Source organism: Cibotium barometz, chromosome 60 (assembly GCF_041138505.1).
Source record: "Cibotium barometz isolate CiBa-2024 chromosome 60, ASM4113850v1, whole genome shotgun sequence".
In the NCBI taxonomy this organism is placed as follows: Eukaryota; Viridiplantae; Streptophyta; class Polypodiopsida; order Cyatheales; family Cibotiaceae; genus Cibotium; species Cibotium barometz.
Window position 1 is genome coordinate 14,707,500 of NC_141105.1, and position 25,393 is coordinate 14,732,892.

The 25,393-nt window shown below is 41.8% G+C and overlaps 1 protein-coding gene across 4 annotated transcripts in view; it reads right to left on the reverse strand.

Moving 5' to 3' along the window:
• Positions 1-20,603, reverse strand: part of LOC147605027 (Tetratricopeptide repeat (TPR)-like superfamily protein) — a 59,925-nt gene extending 39,322 nt beyond the window's left edge. For 3 of the 4 annotated variants that reach the window (XM_086794100.1, XM_086794104.1, XM_086794102.1), the window contains exons 1-10: positions 20,352-20,603; positions 10,699-10,837; positions 10,440-10,558; positions 10,172-10,246; positions 9,916-10,009; positions 3,790-3,908; positions 3,564-3,634; positions 2,828-2,990; positions 2,539-2,732; positions 2,221-2,426 (exon numbers count right to left, since the gene is read on the reverse strand). In XM_086794100.1, the coding sequence (XP_086650226.1) occupies positions 2,221-2,426; positions 2,539-2,732; positions 2,828-2,990; positions 3,564-3,634; positions 3,790-3,908; positions 9,916-10,009; positions 10,172-10,246; positions 10,440-10,558; positions 10,699-10,837; positions 20,352-20,492 (1,321 nt within the window). In that variant the 5' untranslated portion in view covers positions 20,493-20,603. Of the gene's footprint in view, positions 1-2,220; positions 2,427-2,538; positions 2,733-2,827; positions 2,991-3,563; positions 3,635-3,789; positions 3,909-9,915; positions 10,010-10,171; positions 10,247-10,439; positions 10,559-10,698; positions 10,838-18,638; positions 18,761-20,351 lie in introns of all 4 variants that reach the window. The other variant, XM_086794101.1, reaches the window with a different exon arrangement.
• Positions 20,604-25,393: the final 4,790 nt, after the last annotated feature.

A 25,393-nucleotide genomic window follows, 5' to 3' on the forward strand; every position in this document is an offset into this window, starting at 1 on the left:
GTATGTCCTCTATCTCCTTCACACTAGTTCTATGTCAATGATTCTTGGGCATGGTCTAGTGAAGACCTTACAACCCGCACTTTCTACACCTCAAACAAGACCTTGACCAGCAATGTGGTTGAAGTGGGGGTGCCATAAAGAGAGGTAGAGTTAGAGAGATAACAAGGGAGAGAGAGTGTTGCACAGCTAGATGAAAATCACATTGATTTGATAACCTTCACCAAGTACATTGCTTTTATAGGCATGTAGCCTCACATACATATATACACTCATAAAAAGTGTTCACACATATAGCTCCGAATCACAACAAACCCCCTATTGGAGAGCGAAGGTGGAGATGCTGTAGAAACCTTCAATAGTCAAGATGATTTGGAGTCTAGACTGTAACACGTGCTCAAAGGAGAGACAATGGCACCAACAACTCAACTCTCATGGCTCATATAAGAGCTTCAGTCTACGCGAACAACCCCCCCTTGCTTTAAGCATGGGTATGATGAAAATGGAGCCTTTTATAACAGTGAGGCATTACAAACAAAAAAAAACACGTGCACACACAAGGATTATTTAACTCAGATTTTGGGGGACTTCCTGTGCAGAAAACCCTTGACTCACACACATAGAACAGCTCCGAAGGCCGAATCATAAATCTTCCTCGTCGACAGAAAGACTATGCATTGCTGTGAATGCTTTGTCTTCTATTGTTGTGGATGCTTCTGCTACATCTTCATCTTCTTTTTCTTGGACAAGGTTGGCATGTGTCTTCTCTTGTTCTTTGGCCATCCTTTTGAAGCATTGGTCCTCTCTGTATCCGAGCTTCTTGCAGAAGTTTCACCTGGTTTTTTTTTGCCTTTCCCTTTTATGAACATGACATTCTCTTGCTCCTTGGCTGTTTTGTCAAAAGACCGATACCAATGGGTTCGAGAACCTTGTCATTCTTGTACTACCAGGCTCAAACCTTGTCAGCACACCTTCCACGGGTTCCATGTCGATGCCATTGACCACATCCACACTCTATCCCTCATCAAGAGAAGCCGGATCTTTGTCTGCCAATTTTTCTAGTGTAATGTTCTACCTTCTAGCCTCCATAGGTCTGTCACCTGAGTTTCAAAGATGATGGCTGGTGGACTCCGGCAGGTGGCCGCAGGGCTGTCTTCATTCAGCTGCAGCAGTAGACGGGTGCAAGAGGCACAGGTGCTTAGGTCTTCGATCAGCAGCAGGGTAGTAAGCCATCCTATTGGGCGGCTGGCAGCTCCTTGTCAGGTCAGCTGCATGCTAGAAAAGGGAGATGCCAGCAGCACAGGGGTTCAGAGGTGGTGGGCAGATAGCAGGCAGCCGGTAAAAATCTCTTGCAGTGCAGCGGCGGCGGCCGGTCTTCTGGGCAGACAGGTGGCAGTGCAGCAGCTGCAGCTCCACTGTAGGGGCAGTTGGTGGGGCACCCGTCCTGCTATCACTGCCAACTGGGGGGCGGAAGGCAGTGCTAGGACTCCTGGCTGGGCTGACATGCACAGGAACAGGGTGAGCAGCAGGGCCAGCGTCCCACGAGTGTGCATGTTTGCAGAGAGCTATTGCACCGCGCAGAGGGTCACACAGTGCGCTGAGCTGTGTGGCTTATGCAACTTATCATAGCTCTTGATACCATGTGAGAAATGGGAGCGACACATACACACACACACACACAGCAAAGCTCAAAAAAGGGCGAGAGAGTACTAGATGATGATTAGATTGATTTGATAACCTTCACCGAGTACATTGCTTTTATAGGCATGAAGCCTTACCTTTTGACCTATAGAAATCACACATACACACTAGATAAGTGACACTTATCCTATCCACACCTAAGGGTGGGTTCACACACATATAGCTCCGAATCCCAACAGAAGTGATTTGTAAAAAGCATGAAAGCCTTCAGTATGCACTAGTAAGAAAGCACCAGTTACGAGGAGAGTTTATATTGAGCAGCCAGAAATTAGAAGACAGACCGCATGGAGACAGGACAGCAGGAATAGAGGGCAGACAGCAGCCCAACCATAGCATCTGCAGAACATTCATTGGTGACAGGTACAGCAGCATGTGGGACCGAGTGCAATTAAACCCAGCCAGGGTGGCCCTCGTACAGAATGCAGGTAGGCCCCTTGCCTAAAAGGCAGATCCACCCATCATCACCAAACTAACAATAAAACAGAAAAAAACAAGGCATTTGGAAAAATCTAGTCCACACACCTTTGTCTGAAGCTCCTGCCTTGGAGCCAAGCTGCATCTCCACCTGAAACAAACTAACTTTTTTACGCAGCAGCTTTACAGCAGTTTCACCTTCAGCTTTGTTGTAGGCTTCATATAGAAGTTCCAGAAAATCTCCACAACAATATCTTTGAATAAATTCTAGGTAGCCTCGGATGTCAGATGCAAAGCTCACCATGTGACCAAACCTGCCACATTTGCAAGCATACCCTGGACTGAAGTCGTTACAGGGACAGAAAATGCAGCTGCTTTGAAGTAAGCAACAGTGCAACTGTATCAAGAGAGAAAAAAATAGCATGCCTTTTGAAATAGTCCACAACAGACGCATGTAGACTGTTCTCAGAGCTGTGGTTGTTTTCACCGACTACTCGTAGAAGAAAACGTCTTTTCTCAATTTCAATGCTTCCAAGAAAGGGTCCCCTTCTCAGCTCATGTTGATCCTTGTTTTGTAACCTTAAAACAAAAGCACTTGCCTTCTGTAATCTTTTATCAGCCTGCATTTCACCAAACAGGCAAGTTGTCAATCCAGCTTTGCATGTGAGTCAAATAAGAACCTTGAAATATTGCTGTCTTCAGACCCAAAACATACCTCTTCGTTTGACAAGCCACTAACTGAAGCTTCACTGGCTTGGCTAGTACGATCATTACTAAGTTTCACATAATCTACGAGGACGTCAGATGGAGATCCACCACCATTAGAGACCTCCAGTGTTGCATCCAGATAATGCAAAAATGTAGCCCAGTCATCTGAGCTGTTTCCATTGCAAACCAAGCAAATAGATGTCATTGGACTACCCATTGAGCGCCCACAAGGACCACAAAAACCATATGAATTTAGTGTTATTGTAATCATATGATCAGACGTTGCCACTTGGGCTGAGATGTCTTAGGACTACACTAGCGAGTCCCCCCCCCCCCCTTCAAAACAAAAAAGTGGAAGTCGTTCTATTAGAATTGTGAAGATGCACCAAGGGAAAGGACTTAACCAAAGGCCAGCACTACCAGTGCCCCTTAGTGGGGCTCAAAATGTAAGTAACCCTCCCTCTACCAGTGCAGATATAGTAGATCAACGTAGAGGGGAAGGAAGCTACCACTACCAATTGCTTTAGCTACTCAAGACTCAAAAATTAAAAATCACAACTGTGCAACCCCTACACACATCCACATGGACACATTTGCAAGCCAGAGCATTTTAGAAAACAGACATCCTTGTACCGGGTACTGGTTCGAAAAACGTGGCTACAGAAAGTCGGTCATGATGCAGGCACTCAAGGTACCCATTTTACAAACACAACGTGGCAATCTTACTGAAAGCATTGGCTCACCTTGTCTCCAACACCTCTTGGAAGACTTTTGCAGCACGCTCGTATTGACGTGACGCAAGAAGCAGCTTACCCTGGCAGCTTGTGGACAAATTAAAGAGCCAAATTGTCCACCAAAAAACTTTAGAATCTTTCTATGCAGAGAAAAGTTTCCTTCGTGAAAAAAAAAAAGTTTGCAGAACATGTCCAGGTACTAAACTAAGGAGCATTCCCCTTGACAGGCACTCACCTCCAGCTTAAGTCTGTCGTTTATTATGCTGAAAAGCTCGCCTGACTTGCTTGAAAGCACATCAACTGCAGCTTCAAATTTTCCCTCATGTTTCAGCAAAGTCACATAGACAAGTAAAGCTGCCCACCAAAGTGCTCAATCATTCAGTTTCATGCCACTTCAAACAGAATTGAAATGGACACATACAAAAAATAAAAAATACTATATCAAGGAAGGCAACCAAGCTTGAAGGAGTATATGATCATATAAAACAAGGAAATGATAAATTTTATTTGTTCATTTATATACACTATGCATACATAAACGTGTACATATATGTGCACACACACACACACACACACAATCTATAAAAAAAAACAGGATATGGGCACGCTCACACAGTCTTTAAATAAATAACAAGATACATGCACGCGCGCACGCACACTTTTTTTTTTGGTAATATCTAGTGCAGTATATTTATATGCTCATAAATTTACAAGATGGGAAGTCTCCGAAATGGTGAGTATTGGGACAAGGACCGCATAAATCTGCCAAAAAGCCAGAAATGTTTCCTAAATCTGTGACTCGGGAAACGGAGCCGAAGAAAATCTGAAATTCTCCTGAGGAGGATCTTGGAACAAGGGCAGTGCCAAAGCAGATGAACAGTTTCTGAGGGAGCCTGACATCTTAGACATGTGGAAGGTGCAATGTGACGTTTAGCAAGTGTGACCCCCACTGACAATGTGCCTGTCAAAGTCTTTGTTTCAATGGCATTTTACACTTCCACAACATCCGGAGATTCTTCCGCCACCATGAGAGGGGCTTCCTTATATGCCACAGAGAATTAGCATGTTGGTGAATCCATGGGGGAGGCTGAAGAAGCCTGTAGGCTTTTATGGAGGTTAAGGTAGGAAGGGGAATAGGATGAATGCATGTAGTAGATGGCTGCAATTGCCAATCCATAAGCCTGTCTGTGTCAGCCACAGGTGGAATAGGTAAAAAGGGATGCAATAAATCAGCAATTTTCTTCCATATCGACCTATGATGCATTCCCAATGCATAGGAAGCAGTGGCCCGGGGAAAGGATAAGACATATCCCCGATCATCTATCACATCATGTATGTACCTAATTCCCAATTTCATAAGATTGTATACCCGAACAGGTTCCTGTAAAGCAAGTGGAGTGTCAAAAATGGCACTCCAATGAATACTTTCTTTCCTCATCGAGTTTGTCCTCAAGCAATTATCAGGAGCCCATTTGACCTTAGAGAGAACTTGTTTCCAGTCAAGTATGAGGGCAGTAGAGAAAGGACAACCAGGTATCCTCCCTACAAATCTCCCAATAACAATCTCCCAATGATCCGTAATCCAATGACCATAAGCACAAGTCCTCATTTTGACACACATGGATGCTAACATACAAGTCCATGGCTGCTGTTGACGGAAGAAAGTATGCAACATTGTAGCCTTTCTTGCAAGTACATGATATCTTATATTGAGGACATTAAGTCCACCATGCATCCTTGGGGAGCACACCATTTCCATCTTCATCAGTCTCAATGCTTTCACATCAGTTTTTGTCTTCCATAACATCTCCATAGCTTGAGACATAAAAGCTGAAATATCCCTGGAGGACCAATGCAGCAAGGGCAAATAGAACTGGACATAGGACATCACAATGGATTGTACTATTCTGAGCCTGACATGAAGAGGCCAAGTAGAAATCTTCCAGTATTCCAGTTTATGTTGAAGTCTTTGGAAAATCCATTTTAACTGCTGCTTTCTGGTGATATGCCATCCTATGGGATATCCCAAATGCCTGACAATATCTCTGGAATGCACCACCTGACCCGGCCAAAGAATAGAATGCCAGTCACATTGTTTCAAGGGTAATTTAGATTTGTCAAAATTGACATGCAATCCCGCTGCCAACCCATATAAAGAAAGAGTGGCCATAAGCATGCGAAGTTCCTGAGGAGAATTCTGTGGCATGAAGAAAGAATCATCAGCATATGCTTGTGCCAAAAAAGATGTAGCCCCTGGGATTTTAAGACCAGTCATGTGTCCTGTGTTTGTAAGATGATCAAGATACATCAAAAGAGGATGGGTCGCAATGGCATAGAAGAGAGCACTAAGAGGGCAGCCCTGTCTAACTGATCGGCCCAATATCCATGACCGAGACAGATGGCCCCCAAGAATGCACTGAGCAGTAGAGCCAGAATAAAGCCAGTAAACGGCATTTGCCATCTTGGGACCAAAGCCCAACTTTGTCATGATCTGAGAGATGAAATCCCATTGAACATTGTCAAATGCCTTAGCAATATCCACCTGCAATATAAGCACATCTTGATGCGAATACTTAGCATATTCAATTGCAGTCAAGGCATTGGATATATTGTCATGGATTTGTCTTCGCGGCACAAACCCATACTGATGAGGATGAAGTCCTGCATGCAGTATCTTGTGAAGCCTATGTACAATCATTTTGGCAATAAGTTTGTAAAGTACAGGCATCAAAGTAATAGGCCTCCAATCTGATATATGATCACACAGATGTTTTTTGGGGATAAGCTTGACTATGCCATGCTTCCAAGAGTGCGGCAACTGATTTTCTTGCCAGGCCACATTGATCATTCGCAAAAGGACCTCTTTCAAATCATCCCAAAAAGAAATATAAAATTCCACCGTAACGCCATCCCAGCCAGGAGATTTGTATTTGCTGAGGTGGAACAATGCATTATCAAGTTCCGTGTCAGTAAAAGGCCTCTCCAAGGTAAGAGCATCATCCATTTCAACTATTCCAGAAACATATTGAAGAAATTCAGTCCTCGCATCAATCACTTGATTTGATGGGGAAACAGGAGCAGAAAACAATTTCTGGAAATAATTGTGGCATTCGTCTTGGAGATTAGAGAAAGAGTGAGTCCAAGAGCCATCCAGTTTCCTAACCCTTAGACATGAATTTTTATTTCGAGTAGCATGCAAGCCCTGGAAAAAGGATTTTGAAGAGCAGCCCTTATCCATGAGGGGCTTCATTCTTGCCCTAATCTGCCATTTGTGCAATTTCCTCTGATCATTAACAGTAAGTTTAAATTGTGCATGTGAAAGAGAATCCTTTTCTGAATCAGAGAGTGGCCTTGACTGAGAAAATTCAGTCAACTGTTGTGCTGTCCTTTTTGCCCATTTAACCTCATTCCTCCATTCTGTCATATACCATTTGCCATACTCCCTAATGACATTTTGCATACGAGAGACGAAGCTGTCCCAAGCGTAATTCATGTCCTCCTGGGCATGAACTGTCAAAGGATGAATGGCAAATCTGATCATTTGCTGAAAGTTGTGATGTTGAAAATAAGCCCGATTAACATGCAATAATCTACTGGAGAGAAATGGCAAATCATCCTGAGGCATGCCAAGCTACAAATTCATCCACAATGGAGCATGATCTGACAAGCCCAATGAGAAATCTATAAGGAGATGAGGGCTAAAATCTGCAAATTGTTGTGGATAAAACAAATACCATCTGTCAAGTCTTGTCCAATACGTAGTAAGTGCATTATGATGAAAAGTATATCCAGGGACTGACCCTTGGAGAAGTACCCATAAATCTTCAGCCTGCACAGAAAGAAGCATGTCATCCCATTTCTGCCTTTCCAATGAAAGCATATGAGATCATGAAGTGGTATTATCTCTAGGCAGAGGGGAATTATTAAAATCCCCACAGATGAATGCATTGGATCTCCATGGATATCTGCATAAAGAATCCCACAAAGAAGCCCTCATGGCAGAGGTCTGGGAGGCATAGACCGATGCAAACTCAAAAATATCACCATTGACATTGCATTGTATGACTATCCATCTGCCACTACTGTCATTGAAGGCCAACTGAGGCTCCAACTCATGTCTAACCAATATGCATACACCTGAATAGGTAACAGTACCAGCATAATATATATCATAGCCGTGCAAAAAACCATGATGTCCAGCCATGGAGTGTTGATTATGCTCTTGCAAACAAACAATATCTGGCTGCATTTTATGTACATAAATCCATAAAAGCCTCCACTTTGAGACATTGCAGAGGCTCTGTACATTGTATGTAAAGCACTTTAGTGTTTGAAGCATGAAAAGGTATGTCAGTAGAGTTTGAGGATAAGAACCAGACATCAGAGAGGCTAGGCCTCTGCCTGCATAGGCTGCATGCCTTCATTACCCATGAAAGACATAGCATTTTCCCCTTCTTCTGAATCACATATGGGGATGCCCTTCTTTAGTATGCCCACCCAATTTTGAAGGACAGGAGCAGAGGCTGAAGTAGAAGTTTGTCCTAGTGAGGGCAAAGAAGCATCCCATTGACGTGATTGAAGGGGGCGTTGCTGCAATACAACCACCTTCTTGGGTTGTTTAAAACCTTCCTGATCAATCCCCACAGTTTCCTTCATCTTCTCTTTTCCTTTGTCTTTTCCTTTTCCTGCAAGTGCGTGCACCTAATTGACTGATTTTGCATTCTTTGCTTCATTTGTATTTGCTATCTTAACTTGCAAATTCTCATTCTTTTCCCGTGTCTGGGGTGGCAAGGCATTTGGGGGGGACTGATGCAAAACCATTGGGCATTCAGAGGCTAGATGCCCAAACTTGTGACAGGCAAAACAAGCACCTGCAAACACACCCCACTTCAATTCAAAATACTTTTTGCCCAATTGCACTCCCTCAACTTCCACCGCAATAGAAGGAGGGGTAGGTATGTCAGTGTCCCAGAGAATGCAGAACCTGTTACGGTTTCCCATGGGGCGTGGAGGATAAATGACCTGTCCCAAGGAAGCAGCCAGGCCAGGCAATTCTTCACGCATATAGTCCGGGAAGTTAGCAACCTCTACCCATACAGGGCAGTGATGCCGTATAAGACTTTGATAGTCCTTGTTTGGGGACCAGGGCATAGCATGTACCATTTGCCTCCCATAAAACAGGGGAGAGAACTCAAGAAGCCTCTCCTTGCATGAAGCATCTGATAAATGCACCTCATAAAAGCCTCTGGAAGCGAAATACACTCCCTCTACAAAGCATCCTCCAAGGATGGACTTAATCCACTGCGCGACATCGCTAGCCGCGGGGATTTTTCCTGGAAAGAATATTATAACCGCAGTTTGAGACAACTTTCTGAGGGGGTTCACCAAGGATGGCAACTTCAATTTGTAGGTGACCTCTGGAATCGGTTTGCCCCATTCCTGTCGTGCCTGCTGAAAGTCATCCTTAAGGGTATCAAACACATAATGAGCTTCCAACGTAAATGCATCATCTTGTAAAGCTGGCTCTGATAGGCGGCGCTTAGCATCTGCAGATCTTTTTTTTCGGGCATATGTACAAACATCTAAAGCTGAAGCCATTGATAGAACCACGGAAAGGGAACGGTTAGAAGGGCTGTGAAAAGGAAAAGGCCGATATTGACAGAAGGAGGCTGTGAGGTTACGAAGGAAAGTGGGATAGAAACAGTACGGCAGAAAAGGTGCAGGAAAACGGCAGAAAAGACTGCGAAAGGTCACTACAGAGTTGAGGAAAAATCAGGGCAGAGGAAGGCTGAAACGCGCAACAGGAGCATGAGGCAGGAGAATCTCAGCGACACACACACACACACACACAGAGTAGGAGGAGGAGGGAGTGACGAAATTGCAGGCTCACAGACAGGTAAGTCGCAGGCGAGGCGAGTCGCACGTTCGCAGGCGAGGCGAGTCGCACTTTCGCAGGCGAGCAGAGTCGCAGGCGAGCAGGCGAGCAGAGTCGCAGAGTCGCAGGCGAGCAGAGTCGCAGGTTCGCTCTCTCTCTTACACACGCGCGCACACACACACACACACACACAATACACACATGCATGAATCATATATACAAGTGTGCATATCTACGTATAGATGTACGTACATAGGTACATATGTATGTATGTATGTGTTTGTATATGTAAACGTGTATGTTCTTGTGGGTATGTACATTGTATTGTATCTAGGTACATTGTATTGTATCTACATGCAGATGCTTTGCATTCTGAAAAAGCCTCACTGACATGCTTAAAAACTTCGTGTATTTCAAACGCCAGTAGCAAACTTACTTCATTACTCAAGTGCATAGCCAAAATGTGACAGTCCATCACACTATTACCTTCAAGCTCTTCAAAGCCGTGAGTGTCCAGTCTCTTTTTCAGTAAAGCCTCAGCCAGTGACAGCAAAGCCTTATCTCCATTACCACAGTAAACCTGAGATTTCAACCATTTCAACTTCAATGTAATTCGTATCCTATCTGCATGTATAATCCCTACTGTTCTCAGAGATCAAAACGTGTTTAGACATTTTGCCTTCATGACATTACACATTCTGAGTTCCTTATAAAGATATCCACTTACACCACAAGTGTATACCTGCAACTGTATGCTACAAACAGCCCACAGCAGAAAGCGTTCCTCTCCAAACAACTTGTGCATCTTCATGGCTACCTGCAAAGAAGGCGATTCAAATAAGTAGCTAACACAAGAGATGCGTACACTTAATCTAAAAATGTGTATACCACCATGAGATCACCAGTTCAAAAGAACTGGCTACTCATTTGGAAATTCGAGACTAATGAACACAAAAAGAAAAACTCATTGAACAATTATGTAACAAACTGACAACAAACATGATAGGCACCTGTTGCTGCTTCAGAAAGGAATAATCACGGACATAGCAGTTGAATAGACCCATCATAAGCTCAGGATTACTTGGGCTCTTGCTGCACGCATGCTCATAGCAGAGAGTAGCTTGTTCCGCTACCAAGACCAAACACAGACAGAACACAATCAAAATCCTTCTGAATGTTAATGAGCATGTAACCTTTGCACGTACTTATTGAAAACACAATTATTTGAAAGATTCCTCCTTTCAATAAAATGATCACAATTGCACTCACAGTGATCTAGTCGTTGGAAAACAATTTGTAAAGTACTTAAGGTGAGATCATCAATGGGCCCTGATGCTTTTGCTTGCTCACACAACGTAAGAGCTTCCTCTGGTTTTCCCATCCTCTCCAAAACCAAAGCTTTCAAAACCTACCACAAACAAGAAACCAAATATCAAATACAGAAAGTGCCTTAAAAAAAGCATATTAAAGTGATGCCTTCCATCTTCCAAGCACAAAATATTATTTTGCACTGACCTCTAGAATGCAAATTATGAAAAACAAGTAGCCCACCTACAATGAAGGGCAATGACATGGGCTAGTGCCTAGTGAAACATCAATCCATTCACGTACCACGTTACTAGTTGTTGTCTGATTCTAGTGAGCCAGCTTCCACCACTAAGTGCCCTTACTGTTGTTAAATCCCCTACTTGGGCATTTTTCCTGCTGCCAACTTTTACTAACAGACCAAACCTATCCCCACATGAAAGCTCCAACTTGTGCCAACTATATTTACTAATGATGTACGCCTCCAACCACAATGTACAAAGGGTACACAGTTAGGATCATTAAAACAAGAATAAACTCCATTGAACTGCCCACGGGAGCTGAAGAACCAATGAAAGACTCTCTCCCAGAAACTCAACCAGACAAAAGTGCACATCTTCCTTCAGAGGGTGAATACTTTGGAGTGCAACAAACAGTGGAAACTTCCTCACAAGTGACAAGAAGGGCATGGTAAAGACCCTAAGACTTGCTCTCTGTGCCACATCACTTGCAGATGGCTGGTCGGTACCCCTGCAGGCCACTATTGGCCATCAAACCGTACAGCCACCTCTAGGACCGGATAATCTGCCGTCATACCCTGCATGTAAGGTGTAACTCACCCGGGAAGTGTGGGAGTGGGCGTGCATCACTCTCCCCATGGGAGATGCCGGATTATCCATATGCAACCATAAACCTGTCCTTCATCCAATATTGGTCCTTCCATAGGCACACAAACATGTATAACAATCCACATGGCTCTTCCACGAGCACATAAACCTATAAACCAGCCCATGTGGCTCATTCATGAGCTCAAAAACCTGTAAACCAGCACACGTGGCTCATCCATAAGCGCATAAACCAATATAACAACCTGTATGTCGCATCCATGTGCGCCAAAACCTGTAAATCAGCCTGTATATCGCATAAACAGAAATTTCAGCAAGTTTTAGGACTGTTTTGTTGAAATTCTGCCATCCGGGGTGTGCAAGATGGTGTAGAGTAGTGAAAATCATCTTCCCCAAGCTGGATATTACTAATGGTGGGCTTAGAAATGAACAGAAATGAACAGAAATGGTGAAAAATCAGAGTTTTCAGCCTCCAAAAACTTGTTTGAAGCTCAAACTCGCCAAGAGATAACTCTCGCTTGTTCAAATAAGCAAGAAAAAGGCAACAATGACATGTGTAGAGCTGAATTGACAAGTGTGAGGACACTTGTCTGACTTTTATCCTCTTATCTGCCACATGTCCCAAATCCAAAGGCAAAAAATTCCACAATCTTCAACTCTAAAAATATCCTAGATGATAGTTAATTTCACATCAGCGCTTTGCCGATACTTGATCTCTGTCAAAGTCCGGAGGTACTGACGCGCACCGAAATCCCATCGGAGATTGAAAAAAATAGCAACTGTCCCTAAAACTTAGGAGATGATCTCTTTGTGTTCCGTCACATGAAAAATACACATGTAGAAACCTGTTTTATTGCTTGATCTCTCCTAAATCCTCAAGAGTTCGCCATACATACTTTCCACTTGACACTTGAGCTCCAAAACCCATTTCTGTGTCCAAGAAACCGTCTCGAGTGCCTGGACCATGCTACAAACACTTGTCCTCTGTACTGGATAATCCCCCATTTCCAAAGCTTGTACATTCTTGGTCTTTTGGCCATCCAAATCCCTTCCACACAAGAATTATGGAGATGCCCAAAATAGTGACATTAAGGCTACCTAGTGGGGATATGGCAATGCCATCAAAGCTGAAGCTAGCACTCCAGCCATGCAAAGTACACAGTGTGTGGTTACCAAAAGGTAGTCAAGTGGTCCAGACGAGTATGCCATCGCCACAGTCCCAAACCCCACCAACTCGTATAGAGCCATAAACATCACATAGTATCCTTAGCAACTAAGATCCATGAGAGCTTTGTCCCGAGTGAAGTTTGGGAAGTAGTTTCCTGTTTGAACCTTGACCTTCATCAAGCTCACCCACTTCTAGATGAAGAATATGTCAGAATGCACAGCGGAAATAAAGACAACTGCTGTAGAGAGCAACACACAAATGAAAGAGAGAGAGAAGCTAGTGTAACTCTATTATATACACCAATAAAATCCCGGAATACAAAATGATGGAGTGTGTAAGCAAGGGGCCATTTTAGATGGCCCCTGGCTGCTGGTCAGCCAGCTCAGAGACAGCTGACAGCAGCCCATGACCAAAAATATCCAATCGGCCAAAAAAGAAGCAGTTGGCCAACACTGAAAAAAAAAAGGTCGGACAGCACCAGATCAGTTGGGCATCACAGATACAGTCGGCCAGCCATCTGGGGGCAGCTGATAGCCCATACATGACAGACCGTTTCGACGGCCTCGGAACCAACTCCCAAGTGTTATTCTTCTCAATGGCATCCAGTTCCACCTGCATGGCTTTCCTCCAAGTATCTTGTGCAAGGACTTCCTTGACAGAAGTGGGCTCTTTGTCCCGCATGATACAAGACATCAAAGCATAGTTTACCTGTAAGAGCTCTGTTGAATGACTTTTGTCTCGAACTCTATGCGATCTTCGAGGTCCGTCCTCTGTGGTCCATTCAGAGGAAGCTCCGTAACACCTAACTCCCAAAGGGTATCAACCAACCACCTAGGTACTCAAGCAGAACGCGGCGCCTCCTGCTGCTGTGCGGGGACTCATCTCCAACTACGGGCTCAACCTCCTCAACTGACTGAGGCTGTCCAGCTGGAACAATCGACTAGGAATCATCTTCAGAATCATCTAGGTCTCCAAGAAGTGGCGGCTCATCAACAGTGGAAACCGGAACATGCTCATCAAAAACCACATCCCTGCTGACGACAACCTTGTTCCTCTCTGGATCATACAACCTGTATCCCTTGGAAAGAGAGTTATATCCCACAAAGACAAGCTTTTGGGACTTTGAGTCAAGCTTCCCTCTTTGCTTCTTTGGGATGTAAACATATGCATCACTTCCAAACACACGAAAATGGGAGACATCAAGTTTCCTGCCAAAATACACCTCAAAGGGAGTCATGTTTGGTACTGAAGTCATCAGAGAACGTTGAGGATATGGACAACCGTAGCCACAACCTCTACCCAAAGGGAACGAGGAAGATCTCGATGCGCTCCAGCATCGTCCTCGCCATCTCCACCACACTCATGTTCTTACGCTCAACTACTCCATTCTCTAACGACGAACCTATATTGGCCAGTTCCCGCTTGATGCCATGTTCCACACAAAACCGCACAAATGCATTGGAAGAAAATTCTCCTTCTTTGTCAACCCTAAGAGTCTTTATCTACAAGCCAAACTCTTTCTCCACCATCACATGCCACTCCTTGAACCGAGCAAAAGCATGGTCCTTCTGTGAGAGAACATAAACCCATGTGAATCTCCTACAATCATCAACAAGCAGCATAAAGTACAAAGAACCTCCCAAGTCAGTGTGTACCCACTCCAAGGGTTTCGAAGCCCGCCTGGAAGCCTACTTCAAAAAAGATTCCCTGTGCTGCTTACCACGAATACAAGAACTACAACGTCCTTGCCTGCTACCAACATCTGGCAAGCCAACCACCATCTAGTCCTGGAAAGGACGCCGCAACGCATCTACATTCAAGTGGCCAAAATGAGAGTGCCACAAATCACCAATCTAAGAACCTGTCAAAGAGGAGAGTGCGGAGAGTTTGTATATACCATTCTCCACGCCGCCTTCCCAAACAACTTGGCCAATCTCACGGCCCCGTAGAGCAACAGAATGCTCCTCAAACTCCACCCGAAAGCCAATCTTGCATACCTCATGCGCTGACAACAAATGAAAACCAAGTATGAGGACGTAAAGAACACGAGAGAAATGCTTCCTCCCTCTGCCATCGGGAATAATCTCCATCCGACCCTCACTGTGAATCGGTATGGTGGAATTGTCGCCAATGAAAATGCAACCTGACTGTCGTTTCAGATCCTGAAAGAAGTCATGTGCCTCGAAGCACCACTATCAAGAATCCATTCCCGAGTATCCTTGGCGATGAAGCCAACTACCTCCTCGCTCGAAGAAGATCAAGCATCAATGTCCAACATCTCCAAGTGCACAAAGGCTGGAGTCTTTGCAGCTAAAGCTAAAGAATTAGCACTCTTCCCAGTCCGCTTGGGACACTTCCTCCAATAGTGACGTTTCTCACCACAATCATTGCAGGTCCTCTCAGCCTTCAGTTTCTCTCGATCTGGATCGGACTTCTTCTCAGAAGACTTCTCCAATGAAGACTTCTCTTTGCCCTTGTTGTTGTTGTTACGGCCTTTCGACCGTTGGCTAGTCAAGGCCTCAGAACCTCTGTCTCGTAGAGGGTTCGTGAATCGCACTTCCTGGTGCAAGACCATGGGCACAAGCTCCTCCCATGTGATGGTGCTGAGCCTGCCACTGGTGATCAAAGAGGAGTAAAATGTTAGAGTACTGAGAGAGCAAGTGTGACAACAACGTTATGGCCATATCCTCTGACGATACCTCTTTCCCGGCCTGGAGAACTTCCTGCTGAAGAGCCTGCAACTTGTTGATGTGCTCCCGCATAGTCGACAACTTTGCAGGATTCATCACCCACATCTGAACTTGCAAGGAGATTCTCTTCATGGGTGATACCTTGTTGTAGAGAAGCCAAATGCTGCCAAATCCCTCTGGCCAGTGTCATATGCTTTATGTAATTGATCACCTGTGGTGTGCAATTGGGAAGATGAAGGAACAGACTCAAGCATTAACACGATCCCCATAACTGTGCTTGTGCCTCCCGTTCCTTTCGAATAGAGGATAACTCCCCTTCTTCCAACTCCGGCCGTGGAACCCCAACAACAATGAAATCAACCAAGTCATAGGACTCCAAAATAGATTCCATCATTACCTTCCATATGTCGTAGTTGTTCCCACCCAACTGTCGGTCCACCGAGAACGTGGAGTGTCGGGATCTTTACGTGCTTCTCAACCATCTCAAGCAAATATGCCATCTCAATGGTTCACAAGGTCTTGTGAAGGGAGAGTGGGTGGAAAAAAGAAGAAGAAGAGGCTACAAATAGAATGCAAGGTGGCTGTCCAACGGTGATGGCCGCCTTCTACCCGATCTCCAAGTCCCGTACAACCCAAATTGTCTCCAATCAGCACCTCAATCAGCAAAACCCTCGACGTCCCATTGTCTCCAAGCTTCAAGCCACTTGGGACTCTGATACCATGTCAAAATGCACAACGAAAATGAAGACAACTGCTGTAGAGAGCAATACACAGATGAAAGAGAGAGAGAGAAGCTAGTGTAACTCTGCTACATACACCCAAAAAATCCCGGAATACAGAATGATGGAGTGTATAGGCAAGGGGCCATTTTATATAACCCCTGGCTGCTGATGGTCGGCCAGCTCAAAGACAACCGACAGCAGCCCACGACCGGAAATATCCAGTCGGCCAGCATTGAAAAAAAAAAGGTCGGGTAGCACCAGATCAGTTGGGTATCACAGATACACTCGGCCAACCATCTGGGGACAACCGACAGCCATACACAGCTCCAAATAAATGGAAAAAAAAAATACGAAGAGTGAGGAAAAATGGGAAGACACCAAATACGACGCGCACACCCACAACAGAAGCCCTAACATAGTGTACAGACAGGAGATGACTGCTAACAGAATAGAGAGAAGGGGAAAACAAAGGGAGATTGTTGTAGTGATTTGCGTTACCACACTATTGACCTAGTGGATGCATTAAAAAGCCTACCCTTTGATAAGGAAGAATCATGCGTCTATCTTAACTTAAATTCAACTTACTTGACGTTTGGAGCAGGTGATGTACTAGTCGTATTGAATGGAATGAAAAGTTTTAGAAACCTTAAGCTGTTGGTGAAGCCTGAAGTATTCATCTTACTATCGGATCCTAGCAAACCATTCATGATTGAGGCGGATGCCATTGATTATGCAATAGGGAAAGTTTTGTTTCACGAGGGTAGACCTATAGCTTTTGAGAGCAAGAAGCTCTCTTGCACACATGGATACCCCACTCAAGAGAAAGAGCTTTATGCTATGATTCATGCTTTGAAGATTTGGAGAGATTATTTGTATGGCTCCCAATTTGTAGTCGTGACTAACCATAAATGTTTGAAGTATGTATGTCACCAACCTGAGTTGAAGGGAAGAAAGGCGAGGTGGGTTGAACTGATGCATGTACTTGATTTTGAAATCAAGTACACAAAAGAGAGTCAGAATCGGATTGACGATGTCTCGAGAAGGATTAGTAAAGGTGAACCAATAGAGTTTCATCGAGATTAGGGCTAACTTATATAACTCTCTAAGGAGATTGTGCGAGACTGGCGGATATTTTGGTTGGTATTGGCAGCAAGTCCAAGAAGAGGGAAGCTCCAAACATGAATACCATAACTCAAAGAATCTAATACTTGATACAGGTGTCAGTTTCTTGTTTGAAATGGATTGCTATTCTAAAATGGAAAGGTTTGTGTGCTGGATGTGCCGGGATTGATGAAGAGGATCCTCATTGAATGTCATCTTACTCCATTCACAGGTCATCCCGAGGTACAACGAACCTATGATTTAGTAAAACGCACATTTTACTAGCCAACGATGAAGGCGTATGTCTGGGATTGTGTTGTGAAATGTCCTCAGTGTCAAGTGAATAAGGCTGAACACCTTAATAGTGGAGAATTGTTACAATCTTTGGATGTCCGAGTAGTAAATAGGAAAGTTTCCATGGACTTTTGTTGATCTAGATTCTAGAAGAGAACATGATGCTATTTGGGTAGTTATCGATCGACTTACTATGATGGCTAGACTTTTACTAACTAAGTCAACCATAAAGACCGTTGAGTTGACACAACACTTTATTGAGCAACTTTTCGGACTTTATGGGTTGCCTTCTCATATTGTAAGTGATAGGGACTCAAAGTTTACTTGACATTTATGGCAATTAGTTTTCTGAAAATTGGTGACTACACTGAGTATGAGTTCTTGTTATCATCCTCAGTCTAATGGACAAATAGAGAGAGTGAATCAGATTTAGGAGGATGACTCGTGCATACATCTCCCGAAGATCATCAAATTTCAAGATGTACTTCCCTATGGTGGTCGAGTTTGCCTACAATAGTGCTAAGCATACAACTACCAGATACATTCCATTTATGCTTATATATGGGTATGAACCCTGATCCTTTGAGACCTTAGGAGTCAGGACTTAAGGGTTCGAAACTAGATGCGGCTAGGATAACATTGTGTCACCTCAAAAACCTGTTGAAGTTGGGAACTTTGTCCTTTGTTCCATATGAGCCCAAGGTCATTGTTGAGAAACACCAAGAGTACATCCTTGTGCATAGTAGACCACTAATATCTGACGGTGGAAGCCTTTTAAATAGTAGCATCATGAGCAATGACCTTAGCATAATCCATCATGACATTCATGTGAAACCCGCTTGGAATCCTCCAAATCAAGGACCTTCCTATGAATGGAATCTCTTCCAACATAATAAAGATAGCTACCAATCAAGGTGAACCTTTAAGCCTTATTGATGATCTACATCTTAACTTTGGAAGAGAGCTTTGGAGGGAACTCCCCTTTGAGCTAGTACTCATATACATCCTCAAGATCGTCAAGACCTCTATCCAAAGCCATGACCGGCACATCCATATAAAGCTAAGCTCTCGAAAGAACATCCACCTTTTGATTTTGAGCACCAATCACATGGATAATGCGATATGCCTTGAACCTTTGAAGAAGCTTCATAACATCATCATAGTACACTTGAAGACGATCATTATGTACCTTCCAATAGCTTGAAGCTGCCAAATAATCAATAAACAATCACCTTTGATGTTCAAGCATTGAGCACACTAAGCTCATGACACTTCTTCAAAGCAAATGTCAAAGCCCCATATTATGTTTCATTATTGGTAACTAAAAAAGAAGTAAAAACACCAAAATTGGCTAAAATGTTTATCTATACAAATTGTATAGATTGGAACACAAACTAAGTATGAGTACGTATGAACATCCACAAAGCAATGGACAGACAGAAAGGGTTAATCAAATCCTAAAAGATATAATTCAAGAGTGCAGGATCGTTCTATTAGTTGTGAGAAAGGTAAAAGAAGACCAATTAATTTTGAGAAAGGTAATTTAGTTTATGTAAAGGTTTTTGACAAGTGAACAAGTTCCAAAGTTAAGTCCAAGGTATTGTGATCTTTATATAATACTTAAAAAAGTGTAGCTTACAAGGTAGCTTTATCGAAAGGATCCAGAGTACATCCTATGTTTCATGTTAGTAGACTAAAACGCAAGATGAGAAACAATGGTAACATCATTGAAAAAGAAGCAATAGTTGATTTTATATAACCACCTATTATTCCACATAAGCCTGAAAAGATTCTCGAATATCGAGAAAAAAAAACTAGACATTCTATGTTTAAAGAATATTTAGTAAAGTGGAAAGATAGACCAAAAGAAAAATCAACTTGGGAAAGAGTAGCTACACTAAGCAAAAGGTTTCCTGAGTTTGTTTTCGAGGACGAAAACTTTTCTTTCAAAGGGGAGAAAATGTTATAAGACTGACAGGAAACACTAAAATAAGACTAGGAAAGATTATTTATATGTAAAATATTGCATATAAATAAAGTTCATACCTAAGCAATGGTTAATAGACGTTAAAGTTAAAGTAAAAAGAGCAGTAGATGGTGCACAATGGAAGCCTAAGGGACACATAAGTAGACGTCCCCTTCTAGAGGTATTGGATAAGGAAAAGGTAATGTCTAACCATTGAAAGGTCAAGGGGTTAAAGATAGAAGGTCATGCACCACTTAGGCTTATATAGCCATGAGTTTAGGAACTATTTGGGATATGGTTGGGTGGAGAATCAAAGTACTAGTCTTACAAATCCTTAGGCGCTAGGCAATCTAGGTGAAAGCATAGCCATCATCATTGAGTATCCCCAAAGTTCCTAAGATCTAAATGGTTGCCTTGGGATAAAGTCACGACCCCAGTTCTCCTCCAGCTGGTGCGACATCATGAATCCACCAATTTTGCAAGTAGCCTTTCTGTAAGTGCAAGCTGCTCGTGATTGGAAGTCCTCTAACATCCCGTAGAACTGCCTATCCCATGTGGCATGATTAAATATTGCAGATGTCCCATAAAGTACTGTCAGTGATCAAGTAGTGTACTAAGATGCATACATATGCATGTGTTTCTCTCTAGGTGTGTGTGTGTGTGTACGAGAGAGCGAGAGAGGGGGGAGGGGGGAGTGTGTGTGTGTGTGTGTGTGAGAGAGAGAGAGAGGGATGTTCTGATGTAAAATTAACTTGATTCCAGGTCAAACTAAAAATTTTCATCGAGCTAGTACACAATTAGGGCGCAATCAAAGCAACGGAGAGAGCTTACGATGAGGTAAACTGAGTCGGGATGTTTGCTGAGCAGAGAAGAAGCGAGCTTGAGGGCCGTTTTATACTGTTTGGAGTCAATGGCGTCCCACAGGGGCCTCAGACGCCGCTCGGCCACCACGCCACTTCCCTTAGAGCTCATCTTGAATACGCTCGATACCGCGCAGGCAAACAGCGAGAGCGCGAGTGAGATTGAGATTGACGAAAATACACTCTTGTCCTAGGGTTTCTACTTAGACACAAACAATTATTTATGTAAATATGTGTGTGTAAATATATATTTATTTATTTATTTATTTATTTATTTATTTATCTGTATATATGTAAATATGTGTGTGTTGTAAAAATATATATTATATATATGTATGTATGTGTATACATAAATATATATATACACAAGTATGTTTGCATATATATTTATTAAATATAATATCATTTTTTATTTGTTTATTCAATCATTTATTATTTTTACAAACATAATTATTACATCAGCACTTTCTACATAATCATATTTTTGGGGTCTTATACACGGGCCTTTCTATGTTCTCACACTCCCCCCTCCTATGTGCGTGCATGTGTGTATGTGCGCACACATGTGTGCATGTGTGTGAAAATGAGATCCTTTGCTAGGTAAAAGAATATGATAGTGGGACTATAACTTTATAAAAACATTTTCATTGGATATTTGGAAAAAAGAAAAGGATGTGTCTTGCTAGAAGCACAAGTATAGTTTGTTTGTTTGGCGTATAATAATCAATGAATCTATAGGAATGTTCTTGCAATTCTTGTTGCTTAGTCTATAGACCTTTACCACACTAAGCCTAGACACTCATTGTATAATGAAGTGTAAGAGAGAGAGAGAGAGAGAGAGAGAGAGAGAGAGAGAGAGTGTGTGTGTGTGTGTGTGTGTGTGTACCCGTGCGCACATGCATGCATGTGTGTGTGTGTGTGTGTGTGTGTGAAACTGGGATTCTTGTCTATGTAAAAGATTATGATAAACGAGACCATGAATTTGGTAATAAAAACATCATTGTTGGACGTTTAGAAAAAGGTGAAATGGGAGCAATCTTATTAGAAGCACATATATAATTAGAGCTAGTTCCTATGGCCACACACAAATTCTTGCTAGTTAGGCTATACATTTAAAGTGACCTTTACTGCATTGGCTTGAACACTCATTGTAAAGAAAGCTTTTGAAAGACTGGAAAGCAGGGGCCAAACTCATTCTAACAAAAGAAGGGATTTGGCTAGGTCCTAAATTATGGCATATAATCATAAAAGAATCCCACATGATGCTCATTTAAGGTCTCCTCTTTCTACTCTAATTTTCATGCTAGGTTATGGTGAGAGGAGAGTTGATTACTTATTAACTCAACATTCTACTCACATCTAAACTCATTGTGAATCATATTGAGTGTCTATTCCTTGGTTTGGAATAGTCTTGTGGAAGCAACAATTGTGGTGGTGAGTAGTTGGGATCACTTTAGCCATGGCACGATACCATAACAATAGGTTGATTATAAAGACGTGTATGCTTTATTGCCATGGAATTTGTAGACCACCCTAATGGGTAGTCAAGTACCTTAATTAACCAACAAGGTAGAGACTTAGCAAGAAGCCTCATCTACAATGATGTCTAGACAAAGGAGATAATCTTGGTTGATAAACTCTCATCATCCATGTATAGATTCTTTTGAAATTGAAAATATGCTACAAATTTTGGATGTCTGGTTCTTAAGATGTGTTGTTGTTTTGTTCAATCCATGATGTAAATAGAACTCAATGAAGTTTGCAGTACTCGTGTCCATGTTAGGATCATCACACATACTCACGTTAATCATGCTCTTAGGTCTAAGCAATGAGATAAAATTTAGCAAGAGAAGTAAAATGTACTTCTTATTAATTGGAAAGCTTAGTGTTTCCAAAGCTCTTCCAAAGATTAGCAAATATCATAAGATATAGCTGAAGAGACATTCTTATAAGAAACCTAATTATTATGAGTTTGATTTAGCCAAAGTTTAGATGTAAGGATGTTTGTTCTGCGTTTAGAGAAATGCCATTTCAAGTTGAGACAAGCTATTGTGTTTTATCCATACGAGATTTTCCACAAGAAGAGCGTGTATATAATGGATAGGGCAACATCTTGGATGATTTATGAAAGAGTAGTTTCTGGTCGCCTAGGGGGTTGCTTCAAGTAATCAACAAAGTTGTCTTGTGGCATCATGAATATCCATAATTGGGGAGTAACATGTAAATATTATGGGCTCCAAGTGTGATTTGAAGATGATGAAAGAATGGGGGATTTTTTTTGGCAAGCAATTATAGGTGAGCAGTATTGTAAAACTGGCGAAGATAGGGAACACTCTTGTAAAATAAGGCAACAAAAACACTTTGAGGGTTAAGAAAGGGTAAAAGATTAAGTAATCAGCTGTGTGCAATGACTAATGTTATTTTGGATATAGGCAAAGAATGAGTGGCGGATTTTGTTTTAATCACGGGTGGACCACTATGAGATATTTTAGAGGACATGTGAACACCTTTTATGGTTTCATATTTAGGTATCTATATTTTTGTAAGGCTAAGGCATCATGCCTTTGTACATACCAAATAGTATTTTATACTTTTGGTAGGCCCAAGACTTTATATTAAAGCTTGCTATATTTTTATAGAGCTTACATGCTCATAAACTCAAAAGCATGTGTGCTTTGTTTTTGGAGTTATCTTTTTGGAAAGCATGTGTGCTTTGTTTTTGGAGTTATCTTTTTGGAAAGCAAGTGCTTTTTCTAATATATATAATTATGGGGAGTGGTACAAGGGCCACACTCTACCTAGGGGAGACTTAACCCGCTCTTGTGTCAACAGTAACCTCTACTCTATCTCTCTCTTGAATATTTTATTTGGTTTATGCTTTTAATTTGCGCAAGTATATGTTATGCTCTAATTTTTGTGTTGTTCTCTAAGTGTCTTAATGTCCTAATAGTGGTATCAAAGCCTTGGGGACCACTCAAGGAGAAGGATTTTTAAAGAAAAACTAAAAAATCAAGGTTTACGTAATTTACTTGGTGTAAAGAAGGCCAAAGGTTTGATTTTTGGGAATTACTAAAGCTTCAACAAATCAAGGAGAAATATTATGGGAAAAAGAAAGGCCTATAAAAGTTGCATCAAATGTACAAGTGCTTGGAAAAATAGAGGATATCATCACATATCCTAAGGAAAAAGAGAAGAAGGCCAAAAAACCTTTGGGCAAAGGTTGGATGGTTTATGGAAATTTTCTGAGCCATTGGATCAAGAACAAGATCAAGGACTAAAGTCCAATATCAACTTTTACAAAACCATCTTTGGAAAAACCAAAACCACCTTCCACAATTCGCAATCCCTCAAGAGCTCCAATCCCCTAATCTTCAAATTGTTAAACCCATTATGAGGAAGAACTACATATTCAAGGGCCCATAATCTCTCCCCATCGTTTTTTTTTTCCCAAAAAAAAGAGAGAAAAGTTTTATATCGTGTGCGCTGCCCCATATTTCTTTTTGTTTCAATCTCTCTTTCTTTTTTTTTTGTGACAGTTGACCGCTTCCCCAAATTTTCCTCCTCTCTCAATTTTTGCCACGGACACCGGCCTCCTCTCCTTACCTTGCGTTTCTTTTAGCTATTTGTTGAGCACTGTTGTGCCCATAAAAGCTTGTTTTTAAGCTTTTCTTAATCAAAAGCTTTAAGCTTTGGTTACAAAAGTTTTGTATTAAAGCTTTTGTTTCAAAAGCTTAGGCATTTAAGCTTTAAAGCCTTAAAAGGTTTGTGTTTAAGCCTATACTATTAAACTTACCACAAAGGCCCAAGCCCTCACAAAAAAAGCATATAATTAAAAGCCTTAAAGAAAAGTTCCAAGCTTTTACCCCTTCCCCACACTTATATATATATATATATATCCAAAAAGCTAAGTTAAAAGGCTTCCTAAGTTTGACGACTTGAGAAATTTAAAAGCTTGGAATTTAAAAAAAGGGCATTTTTCAAGAGTTGATTTTGGGGACAAAAGCAAACATCTCAAAGGAGGAATCAGGCTACTATACAACAAATCAATCTCAAAGGCTTAAATAGCACTTATGGGCTTCGTGAAACTTGAAGTTGGAAATTCTTGCTCTACAAAATTGGGACAACATACAACTTCAACAAATTCAAAGAAAGAATGGTAAGTATTACTCTTCACATATTATTTATTTGCTTATCTTAATCACTATCAAAATTTTGTAATATTTTTTCCCTCTCTCTATCCCTCATCATGTCAAACCCACAACCTCCTTCTATTTCCAAGCAACTTCTATCTCTTCAAGCTCAATTAAACGAGGAACGAGCTAAGAGGATATAATTAGAAGAATTTCTTTCTAACAAGAAAAGATCAAGAAGTGTTGAATATAATTTTGATATTAAATACACCATCAAATAAACTTTTCGTGAACAAGAGAAATAAAAAGGAAAGAAAATTAGTCATAAAGCTTTCACATTTCAAATTTTCAATGGTAAAAAGGATGCAAAAACAGTGTTGTCATGGGTTAGTCAACTTTATGATTGTTTTTATGGATAAGAATTTTCCAAGAAAAATAAAGTTAAGTGTGCTGTTGTCATGGATTAGTCAACTTGATGATTATTTTTTTGGATAAGTTTCCAAGAAAAATAAAGTTAAGTGTGCTGCAAATCATTTGGTCAAAACTGCATCATTACGGTGGAATGGAATCAAGCAAGGATGTGAAAGACCTAGAACTTGGAAAGAATTTAAAAAGCTCATCAAAAAGAATTTCTTGCCACCTCAATATAAAGCAAGAGCACATCAACAATGGGATATGCTTCGTAAACTTGACAAAGAGAATGTACAACTTTATGTGGACAAATTTGGGCAATTTCTCATTCAACTCCAAGCCATTGAACGAGTGAGAACAAAGAAGCAAAAAATGCAAATTCATTGTTGGATTAAAGCCCACTCTTCAAGTGGAGATCAACATGTTCTAACCTCGTTCTCTCTCCACGATGATCTCTTTCACTTACAATTGC